Genomic DNA, 15,105 nt, shown 5'->3' with positions numbered 1-15,105 from the left:
ATGCATGCACTAACAAATAGGGCACTTTACCATCTTTATTCTGAATAATTTGAGACCGATCACAGTTACTTTAGCACCATGAAAAACAGACATTTGTTTCTTACCCTTCTAACAAAGAAGAACTTCAAATAATGGAGTTAAGGCTAATAAAATGTATATCCTTTAACATCAAAACCAACGTACAAAATAGGATGGCAATAAAGATACTTAAACACGTCAGTGTTACCAACATTAGCACACATTTTAGTGTAAAAATCACTCTAATCTTACCATACACAGTTCTGAAACATTAAAAGATGTTGACATAATATATAAGACTAAAAGGCATCCTGAAAATATGCCAAAGCTTACATGACTAGAAACTCACTGGCTGTCTGGAACTGCAATGGTACTGTGCTTGTCAACAGTGAGACACACAAATGCAAATAGTTACCTCTTCCCCAGCTGTCTCCCACATTCCAGTGCTACAGCTCTTGTAGTTAAATGCAGAATGTTTGTGTACACTCTGGTCAAAATACATTGTATTTATATATACACCTACAAACACTCAATATCAGAGGGTCAGTTCTGACAGAAGGGTTAAGATGCCTAAAAGTCAGCTCCCAGAATACTTCCAGCTCCCCAGAAGGGAATCTGGGCCCCAAACAAGGCAGCACCTCTGCTCCCTGCTCCGGGAGGATGGTCCAGCTCCTCCACCTGGGCTCCCGCACAGCAAAGCTGGGAGCTGCCCTATGCCAGCACAGCAAGAACCTGGCTGCTTAAGCTAACCCATAAGGATCATCCTAAGGATAGTAGCGTTGATTCCCATCCTTAGATACTTCCTTTGGGACCGCAGGGAAGTATCTCCTGTCCCTTAGGCATGTACTACCTGATGCCAGTAGGAATTCTTGCTTTAGAATGGCAGTGTCCATTTTTTTTTTTTTTTTTACATCATAAGCATGTGATCAAAGCATTCATCTAGTATGCGTGAGAACTGCCTTCAGCACTCTGGTGAGTTGATTCAACCTCACATCTTCTACTTCATAAAAATCTGCCTAGTCTATCAGGCCATGGCTATTCAAAGGTTTAATGCAGGGAAGGCTGAAAAGCACTATTCCATGTCCTATATGGTACGCATCAGTTTTGACAATCCAGTGTGCCCAAAGGGAAGGGGGGAATGTACATGCCCAGACATTGTGTGTGAAGAGCCAGAAGGTAAAAAAAGTCAAGCTACAGCATCTGATACTGAACATACCCTGAAGGATGGCCACTGAATGGCTAGTCATCATTGACTTGAGTGAGCAATTCTGAAAGGTCCATAAGTGGTCACTGAAAGTCAACTTATAAAAAAATTAGATGTTAATGCTGAACGAAGATCTGGATGAAAGAAATTCTAACTAAGAGCGTTCTTGGTTTGAGACTTACACACGTCTAACATGTAGCCAGAATAAATCCAAAACAATTATACATTCATATTGTTGCATAGCTCAGATGTAAATAAGAACCTGATGGGTTTTCATTATTTCAGACTCTTTGCTGAACAGAATATATTAAGATTTGCAAGGATGTCATACCTACTGAAAAGACCTTAAGTGTCAGCCATACATAAACCCAACCCCTTTCCTAAAAATTAGTCTTGGTTTCAAGATCTGGTGTATTGAATTACAGCATAGCACAGGACTGGAAATTTCACACTGCCATTTTAAGTTAACCTCTTTCTACCCAATTTCTTCTGAAGCTTACCCCGAGAGCATTTAATGGGGAAAAGGAAGACTATTACTCTGTTTATAGGATGGAAGAGCAATGTCTATGGAAAGTACTTTGAACTGTTCTCAAGAGGGATACATCTGAATGATTTAAGGGTTTTCTTGAACTAAGCTAGTATGTTAGAGTCTACCCCCAACAAGATTAAATCTGGCATGAATTAGGTCATCAAAATATGAGTTCGGCAGTACTAAATAGCTGGTATTTGTGTTGGGCTTTTTGCAATTTTTTTTTTTTTTTAAAGGGAAACAGCCAACCTCATTTTTAAGACCTCAGGGCATATAGAATCCAGTGTATCTCAAGTTTCTCAGTGGCTTCACTGCTAACAATCTGAGCTTTACTTTCATTTCAACTGCATCTTATCTAGCTTTAGGACACAATCTTATGTCCAATAAAGAGCATTTTCTGTTGGACATTTCCCCCATAGATACAAGCTAATAGTAAAGATGTTAAAAGAATTCTCATGCATTTACTTTTTTTTTTTTTTAACCTTTCCTGAAATGTCTTTTTCTGAAGCCTTCTCAATTTTAGCATTCTTGTAAAACAAGCAATGGCACCAGAAATAGGTTCGTTGTTCCAACATCATCACACCCGCATGGCTTCTGATCCTGCTTTCCTCTTGTCTGACATCCCATTCACCAGCTGTTTTTAACATAGTCGTCACTCTTAAACCATTATTCACTTCTTGTACCCTCTTCCTGGAGTCTCTGGGGTGTTCATTTGGTTTTTTTAAATGTTGTCCTTCACATTTGTGAGCGTAATTTACATTTTTAGTTACTCAAATATGAGAGTTTGGATTTTCATGTACAAATACATTTAAGGGCATGGCAATAATTAATCCATACTATTGTTACATTCTTTCCATATAATTTCTAAAACTTAACTATTTTATATTCTCTCCCAGATAATTTATAGAGATACAGAGCAGCAAGTCAGGAAGATGCCACCATTACAGCAAGATGTCTGGTCATGATTTCAAATTGTATCATGCTAAAAAGGAGCCTTGGTTTTGGTTAAAAACTCAAAGCTAACACACATGAAATGTAAGATGTCATAAATACTAATTTTTCATAACAAAGCAGTAGGAAACAAGAGGCTTTTACCACACTTACTCGACACCTTTTGCATTGCCCAAATAGAAGATAATACTGAATAACATGTTCTACAGAAATACTCCAGATAAGAACAGCATAAGCTGTTAACAACTTGGGTTTTTTTTTTTTATAAAGGCAGCCTTTTGTAGTAATTTTAATTAACAACACTATGAATATTTTAATATTTTATTTATATTTTAATGACATTTTTAGAAGCACAAGGGACTGTTTTACAGATTGGGGTGTGGGTTTTTTTTCCATTTCCCAGTCCCTTCCTATACACCTCCTTAAGATTCAATTCTTTTAAGCCTTACTCATGTAAAGCAGGGATTGAACTTCTGCAAGATAAAACAAGGTATGAACTTTAGTCTCAAATAATTAGGATGCTTTGCATGATTATATTTAAAGGATGTTACAAGTTCATTGATGTAAACATTCTAAACAGTAGTATTGCTAACAATGTTTTATATCACAAATGTGCATGGGCTTTATGAGCTATTTACTACAACTCTGGAGAAAGAAAAATAATAAAAAGACAATAAAGGTTATAATTTTAAAACAGTATGCCTCTGGTTTATGTAAAGAACAGGTATTGTTACTAATTAAGAAAATGCACTTCAATGTGCATTTTGTCTTCAGATCACATTTAGTTTACTCTTGCTATGACACTTCTACACAAAACAAAAATTATTAGTATCACATGGACCTGAAATAAAGAATGATCATGTATTCCACTGCATTGCTGATCCGTATCTACAAATAAACAACGTACTTGGAAGTGTTTTATGATAAACTGAAAAGCAGTGTTTTCATCTCAATATTATGCTTTCAAATATTTTTCAGAAATACCTGCTTGACAAACAGTGCATAATACCTAAGGATACAGAAGTAATAGGGCCATGTTTAGTATGTTAAACAAGAAGTTGGACATGCAAAGACATTTCTTTATATTTGAATATACACACAATTGAACACAGCTATAAAGACCTATAATAAACCTGCATGTTCACTTAGTGCAAAAATCTTTAATTGTTGAATGCCATTTTCATAGCTCACGCATATTTTCCACATTAAAAACAACTTATTGCACTTAGAATGTATTCTTTAAAGCTGTCTTATTTTTAAAAATAAAAAAGTACAGAGTAATTTGAAATTTGAGTCTAATTCACAATACTACTCCAAAGTATTACTGTCAGTACAATTTCAAAAAACTATCAGCTATTCTGAGCTTTAGCTAAAAAAAATTAAAGTGCACTACGCATTAATAGTATTGCCTTCACCAAATAAAAAAATCTATCATTCAGCAGCTTTACTTCTGAATGTGTTTGTACTCGGAGCTCAGTTTGCACATATTCAAAACTTGTGCCCATCAAAAATTTCATCCTTAATGTTCTTTGTTTGGGCTACTGTGAAAAGGTGAATCAATGCAAAACCAGGTGACTATTTAAGCAAACTGAGCAGGCTGGGGTATTTAGAGAAAATAACAGAAGTTTAATAATTTAGTTTTCTAATAATTTCAGCAAGAGTTAAGGGAATCAAAAAGATACATGTTTGTGTTCATGATACAGAATTGTAAAAGACTATAAAAACAGCATGAGACACTTTGAAAACCACATCATTCATAAAAGCTACTACATTTTCCAGTATAAACACCCATGGATGTGCCTGCATTCGCCGGACCATAAAAGTTATTGAAGAGTCCTGGGTCAGTGAACCAAAAACAGCTGTCGCACTTCCAGAAATAGGTTTGATGAATTAGAAAAATATTCTCTTCACACAGAGAATCACTACGCACATACACACTAATGTTACAAAACTTCAAATACCTTGAAAATGTGGCTTGAAATCAAACGCAACAACTCATCAAAAAAAGTTCAATGGTATAAAAGATTCTTGTAGCAGTTTTGCAATTTGAGCAATAGTTCAAAGCTTCTTTAGTATCATATAGTATCTTCAGCCAAAAAGTAGAAATCTAGTTTCAGTAGAAGGTCAAGCTGGTACAGGAAAAGAAAGCATCAAACACCAGATTCCGTTTCTTTGACTGGCTTTTCTGTAGTGTCTGACACCAAAGTGCTTTCATTTTCCAGCATTTTTTCAGTAGTTTCTCCATCAACAGGTTTTGCTCTTTCTTTCAACTTCTGCCGTTCATGGACCCAGGGGATGAAACATAATATAGCTCCGCCAATAAGGGGAGGGACTCCAGCCAAGTAGAACGCTACATCATAGGTGCCGAGGTGATCGCGCAGCAAACCTGAAAAGATAGAAAGTTAACACTGATAAATAATGGGGCCTCAGAATCTACAAAAAGCCATGTCTTTTCTTTGGATTCAGAAACTTGAGAGCTGGCACAGATGATTATAACCACTAATCTGACTACCTGATGGCCGAATACAGGTGTATATTTAGGTAGAAAGGTATTCCAGAGTTTGTTATTTGGAGTTTTTAAACCAAGAACTCAGTACATCACCACTTGACTGCTTAATTACCACCTATCATAAAACATATGTACCATATTTCCTATTTGAAAGTTGCTTATTTCAGCTTCTCCAGCATTTGAATCTTGCAAGAACTCGGAGAAATTCTCCCTCTTTTCGCAAGAGTTGCCTTTGATTGAGGTGCCTCAATCTTAAGATATACTGATTGCATTCCTGGTAGCCTCTTATTAAAAAGAGTCTTTTCCAACAATTAACTCTAATTGCTCTCTCAAAATTCCTCCCACTAATCAAATTCCATTTAAGTACTAATAGCTGTGATAGCCTATCCAGATCAGGAATCACCTAGTCTATGCTGTTCTAACTTTAAAATTTTGTTCTTTATAATCCTGCATAGTTCATTTAAGTCTTACTAAGTATCTTTCAGTAGCACTTACAAGACCTTAGGGTAAATTATGATTGAAAATAACCAGTGGTAAGGATTATAGCTTAAGCTATTTCCACCTGCCAAAGAGCTTCCAGTTTTCATCTTTAAAACCTGTACTTTGTGAAACAGTCTCCCATCAATGAAAAAAGCCAGTGTTACTACTTATAAACAGGAATTAAAGGGACCAGCGCTTTTATCCTCTCAATTGTTTTTGCATGAGCAAATTTTGGAGTCCACTTAATTTTCAGATTCTAATTCAGAGTCATTCTGTAACACAATCAACATATAGGCTGTCACATCAACAGCATGGGAATGGCAGGTCCTCGATCCAGCTGGAAATCTACCTTTCTTTTAAGGAATGCTTTACATCTGCATAACATAATGAAAAAGATTGAAGCAAATTTTAAAAAGAGTACAGTAAATTAATAACCCACGAGCAGCAGTTAAATTCACCGTATATTCTGAAGTACTTACAGAGAAAACTTCCAATTGACACGTGCTGCATATGACATAGGAACAGAAAATATAGCAATAAAGTCATGCAACCACAGAAACGTATTTACAGCTACAAAGCATATGTATACTTACCTGCAATGGGTGGACCAACTGTCATCGGTATTGACATAAGTCCTAGTAGAAATCCTATGGCCTGGGAGACATCCTGAGCCCCAACAAGCTCAAAGGCAATAGGAGCCATAATGCAAATGAAGCACCCATCAAACAGACCCATGAAGAGACAGACAGCAATGAGACCTCCAAAGACGTGGCACAGTGGAATCATCATAGACATCAGGCCAATAAAGAAGAATGAGGCCACCTAAACATGACCAAGGAAAAAAACCAAAAAACATATTGCATCAAATCAGCAAAGAAAGAGAACAGATAAGCTTTCTTTCATTTGTACTGGATTGTCTGCCTGTATTTACTTTAAAATAAATATAAGCAGTCTCCATGGATTACCACCATCAGAAGTTACAGACCAAGATAAAACAGAGACATAACACTCATGACATGCAATCAAAGAAATTCTACAACCCATTGCACAAGTTTTCAAAATGCCTTTGTAATCAACTATCCTGCAGTGATGATGTAAGGACACTTCTCATGCACCAACATTTTTTGAGAAGTTACTCAGCTCTTTTCACAAATGAAAGCCTCAAAAATCAAAAGTTTAATATAGCTAGAACACTAAAATTAGATTCCTCTGTTGTAATTTAAGTAAAAATACCAGTACTATGAGTGATTACTTCAGGGTGCTTATAATTCAGAGGTGATATTTGAAAGTCATTTCAATTTTTCCACATAAAGGTATCTTGCTGTATTCCTGTAGCCATGCATCCTTACAAAGATTTTATAGTAAAATCTTAATTATTTCTTTGATTTAATTTAAAGGAATAAAACTGTCTTTCAGCAAAATGAAGCAGAATTAAAAGGAAAAACAAAGAGTTTCGCTTGTACACCATCTATATGTCAGCATAGGAAACCAAAATCCCAACCTAACTGCACAAGCACAATTTCCAAACAAGACATATGCATTATGCATTGGTCACCTCCAGACCATTAAAGAAAACCAAAGTCACTTAACTGTTAGACATCACAATTTTTTGATGGATGAGTGAATTAGGATTAGGAAAAGTGTTTAAGCAGACAGCTAGGTGAAACTTAATTTTCAAGACAGCATAAAATTTCTTTTAGGTAATGTACTTTATTTAGCCTATTAAAGAAAAACTGTTGTGAAGCATCTTAGGTATGGTATAGAAACAGAAACACTGAAGAACTGGGCTTGTCACAGGAATTTAAGGATAGAGGTGGAGAAATACTCCAATACAGAAAATACAAATATTATCTGAGATAAGTTTGTATTTAAGTAGTAGTGTGGTTATCTGTGACAAACTAAGCAAGATATTGTATTCTTTGTATTATATTATGGTAAAAGCAGCACTAAAACCAGAAATCACTGAACATCGTATCCAGAAGAGACCAAATGCATCATTATAAAGCAAAAGCCAGCAAAACAGATCCATAAGAAAGAATGCAGAAACAGAAAGATGAAGGTTGAACTTTCTGGGTAGAACTCTAAGTTGTTCAATTATGAGATAGTAAAGTTCTAAAAGGAAAGATGTTTCATTTGCATTAGTCAAAATTAATTCTTACATCATTTTTGCATGAGATGGGATGATAGTATGACCTGTTGGACAATCCAGAATAATACTTAGGTGAATATTCACTTTCCCTCAAAAATGCTGGTTTGAAACAGGAGAGCTGAAGATGCTGGGGCATGGCTTGGCAAAAAAGTTAATGTGTTTTTCCTGCTTAAAACTAGGTGAAACCAACAGTACTCAGAAGCATCTTAGTTCATGCCCTAAACAAAAGTCCACGGTTTTCAGTTCTAGCTATTCAAGGAAAAGAATAAAAGAGCTTGTAGTTTTACTGCAAGTTTGGTATTTGTGCTTTGTAAATCACACATAACATCTCAATGCTGTCTTTTCATTTTTTTATCTTAATATTGACATTTCCTGAAAGTGTAACAATAGGTATTAATGCAAATGAATGAGGTACAGTCTCTGTCATCAGGGACTCTAAATTTATGTAACTATGGCAACAAATACTCAGTCTTCAGAAAGGTGATTCTTAAGCATTTTGTTTCAATAATGTAGTACAGATAATAGCCATTAGATGGCTCCCTTGTTACTCATTTCGAAACCACAAAACAGGAACACCCAGTGGTTGATAACAGTTAACTAAAGCTTTTCCAAAAATCTACACTAACACTGCTACTTTCTCAAAAAAAAAATTATAAGCATGGAGGTAAAAAAAGTGTATAACCTTTTTCACCCTCAAGCTTCAGCATTTCTGGAAGCTGTGTCTTTCTGCAAGTAACCCACTTTATTCAGCAAAATCTCCTCAACTAAGCACTTCTTACATCCCCATGGCTTTACCAGAGTGCACTATGCACAGAACATACTTCACACCAAATCATCACCTATCAAAGATCAAGAAGATATCCAAGATCCTTAATGGAGGAGCATAGGAAAAAAATTATTCATCTTTCTGCAAGCATTATGAAGTCATGGGATAAAACAGGGAAAGCAGAATCTAGAGAATTCTCAAAGGTTTTCTCACTCACATGCTAATGATTAATAATTTCTTTCATTCACAGTTGAAAAATAGCCAGCAGGTAGTAGACATGTTTCTTTAGCATTAAAAGAGAAAAAAAATCAGAGATTCATGAACTTTGCGCCAAAAAGGCTCCTAGTATCAAAAAACCTATGTTGAGTTTCCTAGAGTTTTGAGATTTCTCAAGTTTGAATCTCCAGTCAGTTAATTCTGCTTACTTAATAGTATCTGCAACCAGGGTCTTCAGAATATTGTTTCTATGTTCCTTCAAAACAATGTGAAGACATACCTGTAAATAAACTTTTTTTGCACCAGGAACATAATCCGCAACTCTGCCAAAGATCAATCTGCCAACTCCTGATGTAATGCCCAGGCACAGCAGAAGGACTTCTTCTGGCACGCTGTCACCAAATCTGTCTTTTACATGCTTCATCTGTTTAAAAAAGAGGGTTGAGAAAATAAACTGGCTTTAGAATTAAAAGGAAGATAAACCTTAGAGAACTTGAGCTAAATAGAAGTAATCTGAGAATCTCAGACTTACAAATATGGCTACAAATGGTTAACTAACTTACTCTGTTTTTATTGTATTGCACTTAATACTGATAAGCCAGTACAAAAATCTGTAAAAGTAATCTGAAAATGTGTTGTTGCTTTATTCACAATTAAGGAACTTAATTCAAGAAAACAACAAGACTGCATCTAGTACCAAGAAGATTGAAGAGAACCCAAACGTTCTCCCCAACCACATTTAATTTACTAGTCACAGACTTAACATAACACAGAATCCACAAAGGATGTCTAGAACTGGTTGTTTCCCTGGCCAGGGCACACTCTCAGGTCTGAAGGTACTAAGTGATTAACAAGTATCACCACAGCACTGGCCTGTGCATTAAGACAGAGATACATGCTACCAAACTTGTAAGACAGCTCAGGGCAGGAACAAGAAGCAGAGGGGCAGAGAGCCAGAGGCCAGACAGTGCAAATAGGAGGGGCCCCTCCAGACTGCCTCATCCTGACATCCAGGATCACCACGACATCCAGGGGCAAGGAGGAAGAGGAGCAGGAACCACCTGCAGCATCAAACACAACAGCAAGCACTTCAAGGAGAGGGGGCAGATACACAGCCATGAATAGGGCAGAAAGGAAGAAAAATTTATCAGCCACTTCAACCTAAAAAAACTAAAGCAACAGTCCTCACAGTAGACCATCAACTACAGTGTGATGAACTATCAGTGTCAGTAACTGTAACCTTTCAAGCCATGTTAAAAAAATCATATGACTGACTTGATGGATTTGGATTTTTTTTTTTATATTATTCCTGGTTCCACAGTGGTTTTGTTTGTGTTTTTGGTTGGTTTTGTTTTTTAAAAATAAACCATGAAGACCAGAAATTACCCCAAGAAAGAATTTTTGCACAATCACTTTAAGACACACTTGGCAATACCAAATATGCTAAAGTGAGCATTAGAAGATGTAGAAACATTTGCATAGTCCTGCAATCTCTGTGCTCATAACTAGTTCCAAAGAAGAATGTAAAGACTCAGAGGTGTAAGGAAGCAAACAGAAGAAACTGATTGTAAGAAAAGACATAGTAAAAACATTTGAGAGACAAGGTGACCACAGGCTGACAGACCTGAATAGCAAAAGCTGCACACCATTTTTTGTTATTAACTCTGGTTATATCATATCACTTCAAACTAGAGAACCCTTATTTTCCTGTCTATAAGATGGAAAAGTTCAGTTTTAGTAAATACTTCTAGAGCAAAATAGTGTAGATTCTTTCCAGGCCAGAGTGTTAATACACAAGCAGAGCCTTTCCACACCCACCCCCCCCCAACATAAACAGGATTTGCTGAGTGATGGTCATTTTCTTAAATATAAAATCAGTTGGGTTTTGTTTACATTTCACAGAGTCTATTAGGTTTAATAGTAATTTGTCCAATATAATTGATTATGTCAGAAAGGAAATAAAATAAGAGTTCATGGTTTTGTTTTGTTTTTGAAGAAAAACTTCAAACTTCAATTGAAGACAGATGCTTGCTCTTTCTATTTTTGAGGTTACTTGTTTCTTTGCTTTAAGACACATGTAGGAACAGAATCTGATGACATTTTTCTTCTGGACTGATATTTAAACATAAAAGATAAGTTATTCCATTTATTCCCTTCCAGTCAAAGGTGAGAAGAGGAAAAGCTGACAGTTTTCCCACCCCTACCTTTATGTGCCTGTCAACACCTGCTGGCCCAGCTGGTGAGAGAAGCCAAGGTATTTTCTGCCATTCTTGTCACCTGTTGTACTTCCACATTTCTGCAGCCTCTAGCTTGTTTAATTAGACCTGACTCATCCACTCCCCAGAGGCTTTTCAAGAGGTAAGGTAAAGCTCTAAGTCTAGATAACTATTAATCCTGCATCTGCAACTGAGTAACAGATTTCTCAAAGCAGCACTGAGGGTGAAATGCTGTCCTGTTACATCAATGGGGGAAAATACTGGATTCAGTCAACTCCTTAAGTAGGAAAATAACTGCTACTCATCTCGATCTTCAAGTATCTACATCAAGTTTTTATTTTTTTTTAGCTTTCACTCCTCTTAAGCACACCATAACCTTAAAGAAAGCGTCCAACAAGATGTAAGGAGAAACTTTTTCCCCAGGAGGGCAGTAGGCAGTGGCACAGGCTACCCGGAGAGCTTGTTCAGTCTCCTTCCTTAGGTCTGGAAAACCTCTAAGTGCACAAAGCCCTGAGCAACCTGGTCTGATCTCAGAGCTGACCCTCTGATCCTTAACAGCATATTCTATCTTCAGTGATACAGTCACTAAGTAAGCTGTAAGTAACAGCAGTATTGACTGAATATCTGAAAATACAGTGATTCAGGATTAATTCAGTACTGTAAGTGCTAACTCATTATGGACTTAGAGACATTTCTTGTAACTATAGGTTACATTTATTTATGATTAAGTAGCTTAAACGAGATTCGGATTTGCACAGATTTTTAACCAGTAGAACTACTCAAAAATCTCATGACAGCCAATTACTTGTGAACCTTCTCAGCAGCATCTCATATATGAATGCACTTGTCGTTGCAGAACTATACAGACTGTAACTATATGACTCTTTAGGCATTATCTACAGCAGCCAAATGGGGACTCAGGCCCACAGCAGATACATCGAAGGCCAAAGCATTTGCCTACGGGTTTTGCCTGTTCTCAGTAAGGTAGCTCGCTCTTTACTCTCATTAGAGCTGAGTGCATATTGAATTGCAGGTCTGATTTTTCCCAGTGTAGAAAAGGCTTGTAATTTTGCCTGAGATTTTCCAGGCTAGCACAGCTTCTTTATTATTTTAAAATCAGTTATCTTTGTATAATCCAATTTTCCAAATCAAGACATAAGACAGTGGACAATATAACTGAATGCATCCCTGGCACCAGAATTTTACCTTATACCCTTGTTCTCTATTACGAGGCTAAAGCATACAAACACAGACCTTGTTGTCCAAATTCTCATTACTGTTAGGATGAGACTAGAGGAAGGATTAGCCACACTTGGTACTGGCTGGAATGCTTTCCAACACACTGTCTTGGCTAACCTCTCTCCATCCAAGACCCAGACTTTGCCAAGACCTTCCATTCAATGCTCACACATTGCAGCTATATTCACGCACTGAATCAAAGTTAGAGCAATCAGTATGGCTCCAGTTTCTTTTTCCAAACACAAAGAACCTGAATCTGAAAGAAGTGGTAATGAACTAGTAAGAAATAATTCTTTCTCTGCCAACTGTTTTCCCTTGTGTATATTCCATTTTGGGAATTCTCAATCAGGTAAACCTTTAGTAGGCTAAGTGCAATGCAATCTCTCTCACCAAAAGAGAGAGATGGCCAACAGCGATATATAACCTAAAAAAGTTTGAGCACATGAACCCAGCATTTTCAAGTCCTGATGTCTGACACTTTCATTCAGAACCACTGTAAGGGTAAAAGGAAATGTTTACAGAGTACTGCTGGTACCATTCATAAATTGGAGATACTATTCTTAACTGCTCCAAATTAACAGTTTCCTGAAAGAGCTGAAGGGAGTTCTTTTGGTTTTGATTTTTTCTCAGACAAGAAAAGAAAAAGGATAGCCTACACAAACTCTTTATTCTTCCTGCTTTCCAGAAATGTATCAGTTCTATAGAAATCCAGGCAAAACTGTGCTTCCTTGAAATGCACAGTGATGAGCCATGCCTGCAAGTAACAAAGGTGAAACTTTGCATAAGGTGTCAGATGAGTCTAAAACATAACCTTGCAGGCAAAAACTATGATCAGAGTCTGAATCTATCATAGCGCTCATGGTATGGAATCTGCCCTGAGGTATAAGCACTTGTAATATCCAGAACTGGTTTAATAATCTTGTTTTTTCAGTACTAATTGGCCCTCTTAGCCATGCAACAATTTGAAATCCAGACACCTAAAATAATTCTAGACTTGTATGAGAATTAGCCATCAAACTAGGCATGGCAATACCTCCATAATCTGTTGATTTGATTATTACTACCAAGGCCTTCAAAAACCCATTCAGTATTATTAGAAGACATGATGGCCTTGACATTCCATCACTCTCTTTTTTTCCAAGCTATAAGTTCAAGAAAGGCAACAGACAAAAATAAACTAAGTGCATGTCCAAGTAAGGGTACTGGCAACTGACAGGACACAAATGAAGTGGGCATAGGTAGCAAAGTTATACTGGTGCTCATCTTCAAGACTACAATTAGATCTTCAAAATTTCAGAGAGCTAAAAGCTCAGGTTTATTTCACACATCTGAGAAGAGAACACCCTTACTGACAATGTACAGACCTTTCTCTATTGTTAGTGCCATCACACAGCAGCCTTCCTTCAATGAAGGAGTCAACCACATGCCTGAACAAGCTAACTCCTTCAAGGCCTAGAGAAACATATTAACTGTTGCCTTGATAAAGATATATCAAGAATTTTGCAGTGAACTGTCCTGGAAGATGGCAAATATCAGGATGTGCTGAAAATCAGAACACAAAGTAACTCTGGACAAGTCATTCTTTATTCTCTAACATAAGGACTCACCACAAAAATGGGAGGGGGCATGTGGAGAAAGACAAATCAGAGAAACTTGCTTGCCAGAGAACCGTATGATACTAGGCACAAGAAGATTATTTAATGCAAATATGTTTCTGGTTTGGACTCCAAATAAACTTTAACTGATGAGCCAAAAAATAGCAAACAAACCAGCAGCTCCTGATTCCTGAACACCTACTGAAATGGTGTTCTTCATATTAAGAGACATGAAATAACATTACTAATAGCTAATGCAGATCCATTTTTAAGGGAGTTCCATCATCCTGAGATGGATACAGTAGCAAATTTTAGAAATTGAGTTTCTTCACATGACAAAAATATGCATATATATACATCTTCAAGATAATTCCTATTTACATACTTGCCACAACAGTGATACTTCCTCTTTCTATCTCTGGTCAATTTAATTTACATAATGAACAAGGAGAGAATTAAAGAAACAAGGTGATTATTACATGGCAATCAGGAAATTTTCTATTCCACTAAGTAAAGTAGATTAAACAGAATAATCCATACATCATGAATATTCAGAACAAGTATAATCTGAATTTCTTAAGTAAAACTGAACATAACAGTTAACAGGTTAATTGCTAAGCCTATTTACATAAAAAAGGTCAGCAATTCAGATTAGATTAAGAAAAACTCAGGCTGACAATTACATAGTTAAAATTGTTTGTTTGTTCCCTCTCTCAAAAGAAAAAGCTAGTTCTGAAGAAGTTTGCCCTAATTAAAAAATAAAATCTCAGAGCTGTGTTACCTTTAAGAGCCCATGAAGGAGGAGTATGATCCCAGAGATCAAAATAGGCAACTGACAGCATAAAACTTAGACACCAAGACAATGGTTGCTAACCAATAAACAGTTTTTCTACTTAAGAGTCACAAATGCTAATAATTTTTAAAGCAATCAAACCAGTTCTCAGGTCTTGAGAGAATGACTGCCAATTGGTAGGCCTGAAAGATATTCAGGGAACAGTACAAGAAAGGATGCTGGGGACTGAGAAAAGCCTGAAGCATGGGGGACATCCCCTACACCGCAGTCCACAACTTCTCTTCCCCTCTCCCACTTCACCTCAGGATATTATCAGGTCCTATCCTCCACCAGTAGCTCCTGGAGGTGCCAGCAGAGGCTGGATCCCATTGGAGCCACAAGAGACACGGGCACAGGAATACTGGTGGATTGGCATGGCTTGGGCAGCAGCCGCAGGACAG

At 36.8% G+C, this 15,105-nt stretch overlaps 1 protein-coding gene and 1 long non-coding RNA gene across 2 annotated transcripts in view; both read right to left on the bottom strand.

Annotated features, from left to right (window-relative positions):
* The window catches only part of LOC142600977 (uncharacterized), a 523,379-nt gene that overhangs the window by 266,325 nt on the left and 241,949 nt on the right, over positions 1-15,105 (bottom strand). The window lies entirely within an intron of this gene.
* The window catches only part of SLC16A10 (solute carrier family 16 member 10), a 74,536-nt gene continuing 62,499 nt past the window's right edge, over positions 3,069-15,105 (bottom strand). Inside the window, exons 4-6 of the mRNA XM_075747902.1 lie at positions 9,103-9,246; positions 6,285-6,513; positions 3,069-5,088 (exon numbers count right to left, since the gene is read on the bottom strand). Of these exons, the coding sequence (XP_075604017.1) occupies positions 4,853-5,088; positions 6,285-6,513; positions 9,103-9,246 (609 nt within the window). The 3' untranslated portion in view covers positions 3,069-4,852. The remainder of the gene's footprint in view (positions 5,089-6,284; positions 6,514-9,102; positions 9,247-15,105) is intronic.

The sequence above is a fragment of the Balearica regulorum genome, chromosome 3 (genome assembly GCF_011004875.1).
Source record: "Balearica regulorum gibbericeps isolate bBalReg1 chromosome 3, bBalReg1.pri, whole genome shotgun sequence".
NCBI lineage: Eukaryota > Metazoa > Chordata > Aves > Gruiformes > Gruidae > Balearica > Balearica regulorum.
The sequence above is the reverse complement of the archived record's forward strand: the minus strand, read 5'-3'. Positions and strand labels throughout refer to the sequence as shown.